The sequence below is a fragment of the Erpetoichthys calabaricus genome, chromosome 14, assembly GCF_900747795.2.
Source record: "Erpetoichthys calabaricus chromosome 14, fErpCal1.3, whole genome shotgun sequence".
In the NCBI taxonomy this organism is placed as follows: domain Eukaryota; kingdom Metazoa; phylum Chordata; class Cladistia; order Polypteriformes; family Polypteridae; genus Erpetoichthys; species Erpetoichthys calabaricus.
Window position 1 is genome coordinate 26,858,673 of NC_041407.2, and position 14,281 is coordinate 26,872,953.

Here is a 14,281-nt window from a genome sequence, read left to right on the forward strand (position 1 = left end):
CAATCACGATGCTGCAGAACTTCATTGGCCGTTAGAGGGACCTCGCCGCTGACGCAACCAAACCCCACCCCCTGAATTCAAGAGTATCAGGCCGCTCCACTCCACAACTCGGGGCACAATCATGCGCGTCATTATAGCACCCCTCCTCTGCTTTCTGGGGCTCAGAGAAAGGCGTAACGTGTCAGTGTTTGAGGCGGTGGCCGCTATCACCTGACACATGTAATGACCTGATTGCCGTTAAAGTGAATAATACAGGCCGCCGCCATATGAAAAACTGAGGGTTTAGCCAGTTCCCTTACCAGTAAGCCAACCACCACGTACTGCACCGTCACCTCTGTCTAAACTAAGGGCTGACCCAGGCCACGGAGACACAACGTTTCTCAGACAACTCATGGGATCACAGATAACCTGTGTATTAGTAGAACTGAACAACCTTAGCATAACTAACGGAGCTCCATTCTCACTAGGTGCCCTTATTACAATATGAGTGCAGTAATTGAGTATGTTAGGAGAACTGCCAATATCCTCTTTATTTTGACAAAAACATATTATGTTTTATGTATGTGTTCACACACCACATGAAAACTGGACATCACCTCTTGTAGGTCCGTTAATGGCTACCAGCACAGTGGGCATGATGGAGGCTAAGATATTCGTGACCTGCTGGCCAATTCCCTGAGAAGTGAAAACAGGCAGCCAATATAAACTGGCAAAAAAAACCTAAGTTTTTCAGTACAAAGGGGGACTAAAATGCAGCCAGTCACGTCAGTGCACATAATAATAATGGCTCAGTGACAGGATGTATTGTGCATTATGTGTCATTTATCTGGTTTTTCACACTTGATCAAGATGTTGTCATTTCCCAGTTTCATACGCACCGGTCAGATTTACCAGAACTACACACACATTCCACAATCAGGTTTTCTTTTACGAATCCGAATGTTTGTGTAGGAAGTTGCATACTCACATTTCATGCCACTCTTTATGTGAGCTCAAGCTTTTTAAATGAGGCCCCTAGGTGTTCCCTGAGGGGCACAGGATGGAAGGAGGCAGGATAGATAGATAGATAGATAGATAGATAGATAGATAGATAGATAGATAGATAGATAGATAGATAGATAGATGTGTAAGGCACTATATATGATAGATAGATAGATAGATAGATAGATAGATAGATAGATAGATAGATAGATAGATAGATAGATAGATAGATAGATGTGTAAGGCACTATATATGATAGATAGATAGATAGATAGATAGATAGATAGATAGATAGATAGATAGATAGATAGATAGATAGATATGTAAGGCACTATATATGATAGATAGATAGATGTGTAAGGTGATAGATAGATAGATAGATAGATAGATAGATAGATAGATAGATAGATAGATATGTAAGGCACTATATATGATAGATAGATGTGTAAGGTGATAGATAGATAGATAGATAGATAGATAGATAGATAGATAGATAGATAGATAGATAGATATGTAAAGCGATAGACAGACAGACAGACAGACAGACAGACAGACAGACAGACAGACAGATATGTAAGGCACTATATATATTAGATAGATTTGTAAGGCACTATATATGATAGATAGATAGATGTGTAAAGCGATAGATAGATAGATAGATAGATAGATAGATAGATAGATAGATAGATAGATAGATAGATAGATTTGTCCCCAGGGGATAATTTGGCTTTTTACAGAAGCTCTTTAAATAAATAAATACTCATTTAGTTATAACAAAATATGCCGTTGACTAGAGTTAAACTCTAAAACTTTGCACAGCAGTATTCTATTTCTAAGCCTGCAGTGTTGCAGTGATGGATCATCCATCCCTTCATGTCTTGACCTCCTAATGCCATCAAGCCGCCTGGGTCTTTCGCAGCATTTACTTATTACTAGGTGGTAACGTGGCCTGTAGTAGTAGTAAAGGGTAACAGATAAATAACAAGATTACATTTTCAAAACTACTTAATCCAATTTCACAGATGCACAGGGGTGTTAAGGAGCCTGTCCAGGCAACACTTGGGACAAAGCAGGAATCAACAATGAATAGGCAGCCACTTAATCATAGGGACTACTTATGCGGCGTGTGCGTGCACGCACACACACACGCACACACACTCTCACACACACAATATCACTGGAGCACCTATAAAAAAATGAATGCGGATGCAGGAGCCAACAGGTAAACTCTCCACATAACCAGCAATTAGGCTTGGGTTTAAACCCAGGATGCTGGACTGAGATTCAATCCACTTGAACATGTTGTATCTGATTCACGCTGATTTGTCCTCATCTAACCTGGAATGAAAAAGAAAAGAAAAAAAAACAAAAAACAAACCACAAACGAGTGACATTTGCTTGATTTTGAGTGTTCTCCCTAGGGACTCTGCTACTACAGACGAATTGAGCTTCAAAGTGTACACGGTGGGAAGCCACGGAAACCGCTTTTTAATATGGAGAGTAACAAACATTACTGGAATATATTCATTATTTCTTAAATCCACACACTTTACTACAGTGTCCTCCATAATGTTTGGGACAAAGACACATTTTTTATTTGATTAACCCCTCTGCACCACCGTTTAAAATTACAAATTAAATATTTCAGACGTGATTAAAGTGCACACTGCAGATTTTCAGTTAAGGGGATTTGCATACGTTTTGGTCACGCAACACTTTTTCTATGTGGTCCCCCCCTTTAAGATAAAACCATAATGTTTAGGACACAGCAATGGCAGGTCTGTTAAAGCCGTCATATTTAGGACTTTGTCGCATATCCCTTGCATGCAATGACTGCTTGAAGTCTGCAATTCATAGACAGCACCAGGTGCTGAGGGTCTTCTCTGGTGATGCTCTGCCAAGCCTCTGATGCAGCCATCTTCAGCTCCTGCTTGTTTCGAGGGCTTTTCCCCTTAAGTGTTCTTTTCAGCATATGGAAGGCCTGCTCAATTGGATTAAAATTGGGTGACTGGCTTGGCAATTCAAGAATTTTCCATTTTTTTTAGCTTTAACAAATCCCTGTGTTGCCCTAGCGGTATGTTTGGATCATTATTTTGTTGTAGGATGAAGTGCCGTCTGGTGAGTTTGGAGGCATTTACTGGAATTTCAGCAGATCAGATGTTTCTCTACACCTCAGAACACATTGTGTCACTGCCGTCAGCAGTTCCATCATCAATGAAGATAAGTGAGCCAGGCCCTGTGGCAGCCATACCTGCCCAAGCCATAACACCCCCAGCTCCATGTTTAACAGATGAGGTGGTCTGCTTTGGATCCTCAGGCATTTCCTTTTCTTCTGCACATTCATCTTTATCTCGTCGGTCCAGAAGACCTTTTTCCAGAGTTCTGAAGGCTCTTTGAAGTTCTGTTTCACAAACTGTAATCTGGCCTTCTTGCTTTTGTTGCAGACGAGTGGTTTGTATCTTGCAGTGTGGCCTCTGTATTTCTGTTCATGAAGTCTTCAGCAGATAGTCGTCTCTGACACGTCCATATCGGCCCCCTGAAGACTGTGACTGGTCTGTCAGACAGGCGTTTGGGATTTTTCTTTACTGTAGTGAGGATTCTTCTGTCATCAGTAGTGGGGGTCTTCCTTGGTCTTCCAAACCCTTTGTGATTACTGAGCTCACCAGTGTGTTCTTTCTTCTTAATGACATTCCAGACAGTTGATTTTGGTCATCCTAGGGCTTTACTGATGTCTCTAATGGTTTTATTCTTGTTTTTTGTTGCATCATAATGGCTCCTTTGACTTTTATTGGCACATCTCTTGTCCTCATGTTGAACAACGGCAACTACAGACTCCAAAGGGCAGAAGCTGAAATAAAGCTGAGGAATCCCAAACATTATGGTGTCCTGAAATGGGAGACCGTGTTGTCATTTCTATATGCTGTGACTGAAACGCACGCAAAGACCCTTAAATGAAAGTCTGTGATGTGCACTTTAATCACGTCTGAATTGTTTAATTTGTAATTTTAAACTGAAGAGTAGAGGAAGAAATCAGGGAACAATGGGTCTTTGTCCCAAACAATATGGAGGGCACTGAATATGCAGGAAAGAAACTGTGTGAATATTCCAGGGGTTTTCCATAAGACGGACATAAAGCACAATATGCATTCATACACTCCTAGTTTCTGCCAATGTAATACATGCCAGATTTAAAGTTAAAAAATGAGATTCATTTAAAGAGTGCGGTAAAGCACACATGCCCCTTTCAGAATTAACAAATAAATTTTTAGCTTACAAGTGTTCACCCTGCTATGTCTTTTTTTAAAAAAAAGTATTTTCCCTTTTCTTGACTAGGGGGCTCTGCAAACCCCCCGGCCTGTGCTATACGCCAGCCACTTCACGTCTCTGCTGCTCACGTATGTGAATTTCACCTTCACCAAACAACAAATCTTTTAATTATTGTGGATATGCCTTTTTATTGGGAAGAAACACTACTTTTCCCTGATGGCAACACGAATTAGACGATCTACAAGTCTCCGACTTAAAGTTTAAATCCAAACAGTATATTCGATCTCTTTTCGCTGTTCCGTTATTTCATCAAATAATAATTTGTTTGTTTGCGCTAATGCGATCTTTACTGTCATTTTTTTGAGACTTTCATTATCTCGAACCTGCTCTGCATGTGTATCGCACCAATGTTTTTGAACCTCTTTACGACGTTCTACTTTGTCATCTGCTCTTTGTCTTTTATTTTCGGCCCCAGCGTGGTTTAATCTCTTGGCACAAAGTCTCGTCTCGCGTGACGTGAAAGTATCTCTCCGAAAAAGTCACGTCTCATCTCAGGATTTTTTTATATAATAGAGAAATATGCAGCAGTGATAAAGAAAGTGTTACTTATGGTGTGTTTATTGTTTACATCAAACTAATAGGAAAAAATGGATATCTGCACCATTACCCACATAGTAGATTCTCATAGAAGCACAGCAGTGCCCACTGTTCTTTTTCATTTTTGTTTCTGACACTCACTCAGGCAAAGCTCAATGTTATACTGTAAATTCAGGTGTACACGCTGAGTTGAGCAGTAAGTGTTTAAACTTACTCTGCACAGCAGTGCACTTTTTTGTATAAAACCAATCATTTTAAACCCAATATTAACAGTTTAGGTCTCACGTCATTCCATTAATAATGAAATAGTTTCCAAGATCATGTTGAGTCTGCTCTTCTTGTCATACCATAATATACACCCAGCGGCCACTTTACTAGGTTCACCTGTTCCACTGCTTGTTATCACAAATATCTAATCAGCCAATCACGTGGCAGCAGCTCAATGCATTTTGGCCTGTAGACATTGTCAAAACAACCTGCTGAAGTTCAAACCGAGCATCAGAATGGGACAGAAAGGGGACTGAAGTGACTTTGAACGTGGCCTGGTTGTTGGTGCCAGATAAGGCTGCTCCGAGTGTTTCAGAAACTGCTAATCTACTGGGATTTTCACACACAACCATCTCTAAGGTTTACAAAAAATATCCAGTGAGTGGCAGTTCTCTGGGCGAAAATGCCTTGTTGATGCCAGAGGTCAGAGGAGAATGGCCAGACTGGTTTGAGCTGATAGAAGGGCAATAGTAACTCAAATGACCACTCGTTACAAACGAGGTGTGCAGAAGAGCATCTCTGAATACACAACACGTCAAACCTTGAAGCAGGAGGGCTACAGAAGCAGGAGACCACACTGGTGCCACTCCCGTCAGCTAACAACAGGCAACTGAGGCTACAATTCACAAGGGCTCACCAGAATTGGACAACAGAAGATTGGAAAAACCTGATCTGACGAGTCTCAGTTTCTGCTGCGACATTTGGAAGGTAGGATCAGAATTTGGCGTCAACAACATGAAAGCGTGGATCCATCCTTCTTTGTATCAACAGTTCAGGATGGTGATGGTGGTGTAATGGTGCGGTGGATATTTTCTTGACACATTTTGGGCCACTTAATACCACCTGAGTATATTGCTGACCATGTCCATCCCTTTATGACCAAAGTGCACTCATCTTCCGATGTCACAAACCTCACATCATCTCAAACTGGTTTCTTGAACATGACAATGAGCTCACTGGACGCAAATGGCCTCCACAGCCACCAGATCTCAATCCAATAGCGCACCTTTAGGATGTGGTGGAACGGGAGATTCACATCATGAGTGTGCAGCTGATAAATCTGCAGCAACTGCGTGATGCTATCACGTCAATATGGACTAAAAGCCCTGATGAATGTTTCCAGCACCTTGTTGAATCTGTGCCATGAAGAATTATGGCAGTTCTGAAGGCAAAAGGGGGTCCAACCCGGTACTAGTAAGGTGTACCTAATAAAGTGGCCAGTGAGTGTATGTGTATTCATAACATCCTTGGGTTTGTTTTTTATTTAGTTACTTCCACACTGGTATTATGTTTACCGTAATCCTCACATTTTATACTTTTTCACACAAGTTTTAGCCTACCGTTGCGTGGGAAACTAACTCTCCCTCTTTTATAGGCCATAATTTTCTTAATTTTTAGGTTTTCTTTTTTCTTATCATCCTTTTGCCTTGACTATATTTTTTCTGAAACATTCCATTCACTAGTATTATCCTCTTATGCTGTATTATTTTATTTCTTGTTTGCCACAACACTTCCTCTTCTATATTAGTCAACAGTATAAGAGAATGGATATAGGGCACTCATGAAGGACTTTGTTGAAGTGCAAACTGAACCACCCACAGCTCAACATCAATAAAGCAAAGAAGATAATGGTAGACTTTAGAAGGGTTGTTCCCAAAACCCCCGAATCTAATTGACGATGAAGATGTGGAGGTGGTGAGGACAAGCACATACCTTGGGTGCATCTGAAAGACAGGCTGGAGTGGAATACCAACACAGAGGCCATCTGTAATGATGAAGGCCCAGAGTCACCTCTATTCCCTGAGGAGGCTGAGGTTATTTGCTGTCTGCAGGCCACTCTTACGTGATTTGTACTACTGTAGTCTGCATTGCTCAGCACGTTTTACTATTGGGGAAATGGCGTTAAGTGTAGGTGATGCCAAAACACTAAATTATCAGATTAAAAAGGCTGCTTCAATCTTAGGAGTCAGGCTGGACTCACCGTGAAGTCGAAGAACAGAAGTCACTCAGCAAGCTGCTGACTATCCTGGACGACGACACTCAACCCCTCATATGGGGTTTTGACTAAACAGAGGAGCACATTCAGTAGCAGATTGAGACAACTGTGCTGCTCCGAGGAGCGCCATATGTGAGGTTATCTCTACCCTCAACCATCAAACGCTATAATGAGTCACCCCTTTGCCCAGGAGATCCTGTTCCGTTTGTTTTGAAGGGTTCTGAGCTGGTCAAGCAGACATCTTAAAAGATGGTGATGCCATGTGCAACATACCATGCCAATAACATCCGGTGAGGCGATACTGTAACTGAGAAGTATGTGCAATAATAATTATTTCAGTGTATTTTTGTGTAGTGCTCTTCACTGAGTGCAGGCATAGAGTGCAGTGACAAGTTCTCAAGTAAAATACAAATACTGCATAAATTTTACAAATTACTAAATAGAGAATTAGTACACATAAAAGCTCAGATTTGTTAAAACATGTAGAAGACAAAGTAAAAACTGATTAACATAAATGGAGACCAACATCCATCCATTCATTTTCCAACCCGCTGAATCCGAACACAGGGTCACGGGGGTCTGCTGGAGCCAATCCCAGCCAACACTGGGCACAAGGCAGGAAGCAATCCCGGGCAGGGTGCCAACCCACAGCAGGACACACACAAACACACCCACACACTAGGGACAATTTAGAATCGCCAATCCACCTAACCTGCATGTCTTTGGACTGTGGGAGGAAACCGGAGCGCCCGGAGGAAACCCACGCAGACACGGGGAGAACATGCAAACTCCACACAGGGAGGACCCGGGAAGCGAACCCGGGTCTCCTAACTGTGAGGCAGCAGCACTACCACTGCGCCACCGTGCCGCCCAAGACCAACAATATATGTTAATTAATTGTTGAACAATGGCCAGTTGACAACAGAGGAGAGGGGAAAAGAAACCACTTTACACTTAGCAAATAGCTATACTTTGTGAATTTACTTATAGATAATTCTTACATTTGTATTTGTGCAATGTCAGCATATTTAGGATTATGACATTTCTTATTATATGTATATTTGTGCCTTTTTGTCTGCTGCTGTAACCCTGCAATTTTGATCAGAATTAATGTTTCTCTCTTTCTATCACCTTTCTCATTAATTTCTCTCACTGGCCGTTTATTATATGGTGCCTTTCACGTGTATCTAATTGTTGAGTTCCCTCAGAAGTAATTTGTTTCAAGACATTTATCTCATGTTATGTTTTTGCCTGTTGAATCATTTTTTCCACTCATCTTCCACCTTTCCCCATATCTTTCATGTTATTTTGCACTCTTAAACACATGCAGTGCATTTTCTTCCTTGCTGCACACTTCCCACGGGCACTTTCAGTCTTTTTCCAGTTGTTTCTTACTTCAGGCCACCTCTGTCCCCACCCGCCATGCTGCTAGTTTTTCTGTGTTACTTGCTTCCAGTCCATCTCCGGCATTTTGTATGCATAAAAAGGCTCTTATAACTGGCATTTCATGCTCTGTAAATTTCACTAGCTCTTTCTATATTTCTAATTTTGCCCCTATCCCATTTATACATCTTTATCATTTTTGCACAATCTATAATGATTTAGCCCTTTTAGACAGATCAGTTAATTTAATACTGGCCTTTATAGTTTGAATGCTCTTAGTGTTGTTACAAACAGATATCTCATCATAACTGTCATTGTTTTTTCCCTTATTTATTTATTGCTTCATTCATTATCACAGTGGTATACTTCAAAAATGCTAATTTATGAAGATTAGAAATGTTTTTGTTCCATTGTTTTTGTTCCTCTCACTAGCTCTGGTCTTTTAATTCTTTTATACTTACGTTCTTCCAAAAATAGGAAAACGCTCTCACCATTTTGTTCATACATTTTCTCAGGAGTAAAAAGGACCATAGCCAAAAATATCATAGATAACAAAACCATTCTCATCAAAAACACCATACTCTGGAAGCTTATTCCTGCCACTCAGAAAAAAAAGCATTTTGCAAACGCATTGCACTGTTTTATAAAGACATTGCTTGGTGCGGTTGGTGTAATATCATGTATGCATGTGCTCCTCGTCACTAGAGACGGATTAAGCACCATGTGTGTACCATGCAATCAGGTGACACAAACTGAACAAACGTTACAGGTATGCATTTAATCCTGTATGTGCCGAGGGGTTCATTTAATCTGCCCAGTTTATGGTCAAAGAGAACCAGTCATTACTGCAGCAGTTTCAAGCATATGGCAAAAAGCAACCATGGTCTATGTAATGCCAGTCCTTCACAGGGCACAATCACACAACCAATAAGAAAAATCTGGCAACAAAAATATATAAATAAAGCTTGTGTTTAGTTTTAATCTAGTTATTTGCTACAGACATTTTGAAACAGTGTGATCTGGTGGGCAGCAGGTAGTGTTTATACCTTGAATCTTTAGGAACTCAGGTTGAGGATGGATGTTATTTGCTTCACAACATATAAATTACTGTTTTTGATAAACATGACATATTACCGACGCATTTAAAAAGTATTATTGTCCGCAGTTAAACACACTCTCAATCCACAAATTGCACTGGGAAAACATGCAAACTCCACATTGATCCTGGAGCTCTAAGGTAGGAATGTGTGCTATCAAAACATCAGTACTAAACTTTAACCATAATAAAACTAAATGTATGCCAATAAATCTTATTCAGTTCTTTTAACTATATTTCAGAACTCAGAAATACGTGGGTTTTAAACTCTTTCTCAATAGATGTCACAAGACCAGCGATTTTCAACCTTTTTGACCTGTGGACAGACAGAAGACTGTGGAAATCTTCGTGGTCTGGGGATGTGTAAGATATAAAAAAAGAAATGTATTTTTTCTGTATTATTTTTATTAGTCCAACCAGTGCCGGGAAATACGTCAAGTGCCCATATTCTCTTTTTAAGTCTACTTTCTTAATAGAGCAGAGATTGTACCATTCAGCTTTACTACCATTAGGCCGGAGAGCAGGGTCTTCCTGTGATTTTCGCGCGCCTGGATTTACTAACCTGTATGATGCCCCCCTTGGTGTTTCTGGCGTCCACATTTACTAACAATAGTTTGGACGGCGGGTATCTCATTTTAGTTTCGAACGTATAGACTTAATATGATCCGATAGTATTTGACTTGAGTTTTTCATGGATTTTCGCGCACCGCAGGTTGGGGAACGCTGTAGAAGACATCCGATGTTGCTTGTGTCGTATGTTTCCGGAAGCAACAGGCTATAACTTCGCAAAATAATGATTTTTTTAGGGGCGGGAATAAGCTCCATTTTATGATAAAGCTTGAAAGTTGCTGCAGTCCCATTTTTTTCTCGTCTAGTTTTTTTCAGCTTCTTCTTTTCTATACATTTTTGCACACATTCAACACCCACTATCTTTTCAAATTCTCCAATTTTTAAATTACAGCTTGGATTTTCCAACCAGTTTACCCAGTGGACTTTCTACTCCATTTTGGGCAAATATAAGTCCTGCCAAGTGCGAAATCAACAAGCTAAAAACGGCGCGAAGAGGATTTGTCAGGCGCAGGAGGGGTGGGCACACGAGCTGTAACCAATCAGCGACTTCGACGTCACTACGGCCGCATTGAAGGCGTCCACTTAGGCAATAACCAGGTGCTAACGGAGTCTCCAACATTTAACGATTGTAAAGAGAAAAGCTACTTGTTACAGTGTTAGAGGGAAGACATAAAAGTAAGTGTCATATCGCGATGCATCTCGCCTTTGTAGGTCAAACATGTTATGCGATAAGAGGACGTCTTCTCAACAAGCAGCAAACACTCTCGGTGATTTTTTGCGCTCTTAGTCACGCCGCAGCCTGGCGGACACTTGTATAGCAAACCAATGCTGTACCCACTTTTGACAGACATGCTACCCGACTAGGGGGTCTCAAAGTCACGAGTCCGCAGTTGGACTCAGTTGCCGAGTTCCGTCCATCGCCGTTATGAGACTTCAGACACTCCATTAAATTTTTTCTTGAGCGCGGAGATATGCACATGTACAATAAGTCTGACAAAAGCAGGCAGCAGGGTTGTTTCTGAAGTGTAAAGCTTAAAAATAAATACTTTAAAGGTATGTCTTTTACATTTAAGTTGAAGATGTATAAATATGTGTAAAATGTATTGATAACTCTATACAAAGGGAAAAGTATGTTTTGCGCTAAATAAAATACTGTAGTACTGGTGGGAAATGAGAAATATGTTTAGAATACCAATATTCTCACTCTGGCCTCATCCTATGCAGGGTCACAGGGCACAGGACAGGAAACAGCCCTGAACAGGGCTCCGGTCTGTGTACACATGCACACACTCAACTAGTTACACCCTTCTTCACTAACAGTATATAATCAGTAGAATGTCTGCGTTAAGACATTACCTGTGTTGCTAAAGGTTTTTTCTTCTTGAAATGACATAATATGCTGCAAAGCCCAATTTTCAGCAGTCATTCATTCAGTCACATCACTCCTTAATTAGACATATTTAAATTATTATTGCTTATTAGTGAAACCTTTGCACTTGCATTAGCAGTGGTAAAACATGTTATTATGTTCACTTGACTAACAAATATGAAAACTTCCATGGGAGTGAATATTTTTTATAGGCACTGACTGTCATTGCTTTCATTCTAAACGTCCGTCTTCTTTAACTAAAAAAATCTGTCATAACCTAGAAGCCACAATTTATATTACAAATGCAGTATCTGAGTTTGAAACTGAATGCATGGAAAGAATAAAAAGCACAATCTGTGTTACAAATCAGTACTGTGACAAAATGCCGACTGAAAGACAAGAACACTGCTGATATCTGATTAATGTTATTTTTGACTACTTAACTGTTAAACAAAAATTAAATAAGTAACAGAAAAAAATACAGGCTGTATATGTAAATAAGTAAAAAAAAAAATTCAGGCTCTATATGCATTTTACCAGAGCCCAATACAATTAGTAAATAATTCATTAAAAATAGATTTTTATGCAATTCAAAATCTGTTTTCAAACTCTTTATAAAAAAGACAATTTTTCACATGGAATGCTATCTGTATACATAAAAATGCAATGCAACATTTAACGCATTCTGCTGCCACAGATTTCCTTGAGGTCTGTTTGGGGATGGTTATGACCAACTGTATGGCAAATCTAGCCACCATTATCATCAAAGTGGTTCTTGCCTTGTAATCTTGGAAGGACTGTTAATATGTATACCAACAACAAAAATTCAGAAATTCACCCACCATGCAAGTAGTAAAAACCACATGGCACTGCCAACCATTCAAGCTCTGATAGTTTGCCCTTCATTTGGCCCCAACTTTCATTAGGCCCTAGAAGGAGGTTGATGTATTCACGATGTGCTGTTTAGAGCAAGTACATATGTTTTGTAGAGTTGGATTGTAGTTTGTTTTGTAAAATATTTGCCATTATTTACAGACACTCTGTATATTTAATGCATTTACAATGGTGTACCTGAAAAGTCATTGTGCCTCCTGCCAATTAGGAACACCCAGAATGACCACATACCAATCACCAGCTTTCATGTCATTCACCCACTGCAGAACTGGCATATGCTTTTCAGCACCTGCGTTTTCTGAAGTAGCTTTTTTTTTCTTTTCTTTTCTTTTCAGGGCCATAAAATGCTATCAAAACTTGTGTACAAGCACGCAACGCACACAGAGAGGAAAAATACATTAGATCCCACAATTAACCTAACTTGCACATCTTTGGGATGAGGAAGAGAACTAAAGAGAACCAATGCAGACGTGAAAAGAGCATGCCGACTTAACACACACAAACTCCAGTAACTGGAACAAAAACGGAATCCATTTGCCTGAGTCAACAGTGCTAACGACTATTGCAAGGTACTGCCAACCATCTTTTAGGGAGATCTAAAATTATTTTATTGTAAGGTGGTCAATAATTGCCTACATATTCATAGATTTAGATGCAAAAACTTTGCTGGCTTCTTACCAATGCAAGAGCAGAAAATGAATAGACACAGAAGCCCAGCCAGGCCACAATCATAGATTAATAATTGTTTTGTTGTTTTTTTTTCTCTTCTATTGTGGCTTTCAAGGTAATGACCTTCTCAAGACACTTGGCACATGCATGAGAACCGTTTCACAAAAAAAAAAAAAAATGAAGATGATGTGTCACACTCAATGTCATGCAGAGATGAAATCTGTCACCTTGTGCCTCACAGTCTAGCACTTACGCTGGGGAAGACTGTGAATGTCAGGGTGCGGCAGGTATACCCATCAGCCCACTCACCTTGAACATTGAGTCGCATTTCAGTGGATTTGCGCACAGACTTGGCTTCTGATTGACAGAGATATTCAGGGTTCTCATCAAACAAAGCGATGAAGGAGCTGGAAGTTCTGACATTATCAAAGGAAAGGATCTTGCTGTCTTTCTGCAGGTGGACCTCCACATCAGGGAGGGAACTGTTGGAGTGGCACTCAATTGTCACTCGATCTCCTTCAGTGACATTCTGGCTTGGGTGTACTATTATGATTGGCTTAGGCAGCAGCTCTGGAAATAAAAGAAATCAAAAAGATAAGATGCCGGTCCAGTCAGTGTAACAAGATGGACGTTGGGCTAATAGCATTTTACAGAAACAGAGACAGCTATTCTGAAACCACAGGAGAGCCTTAATAGAGAGTGGCTGCTGTAAACAGGAAATGCTACCAGGGTGTTTCTGCACAAGTTTCTTTAAATGGTATGGCACATGCAGACTAGGACATGAGTGACCAAGGACTCTAGACATTCTTTAGGGGGCTGCCTCAGTTGGTACTCACTGATCAATGACACTTCCGACAATACTTGCTGAAGGCTCTGGACATCTTTGTGGGTCTACTCCGAGTAGCATTTGTTAATCAAAAGTACTTCAGTCTAGACTTAATGCACACCCACTAGGATATTCTGGTGCTCTGCGTGCCTTCTGTTCATGATAAGCTCATTCAGAGTGCTGTTTAAATAGATAAGGTTCTGAATACAGTTCAGGGTTACTTTAATTGGCACACATTACTCAGAGCCCCAATCCTTTAGCTGTACTTTGGGAATGTGCCAACTAGTACCCACTGACCACTGTTCCATATCAGCAACTGGGGCCTCAACTGGGACCTGCTGAAGACAGCAGCAGCATGCTGATATC

At 40.4% G+C, this 14,281-nt stretch overlaps 1 protein-coding gene across 1 annotated transcript in view; it reads right to left on the reverse strand.

Annotated features, from left to right (window-relative positions):
• LOC114664777 (platelet endothelial cell adhesion molecule-like) overlaps positions 1 to 14,281 on the reverse strand; it is a 41,857-nt gene that overhangs the window by 25,994 nt on the left and 1,582 nt on the right. Inside the window, exon 5 of the mRNA XM_028819037.2 lies at positions 13,399 to 13,659. Coding sequence (XP_028674870.2) covers positions 13,399 to 13,659 — 261 coding nt within the window. The remainder of the gene's footprint in view (positions 1 to 13,398; positions 13,660 to 14,281) is intronic.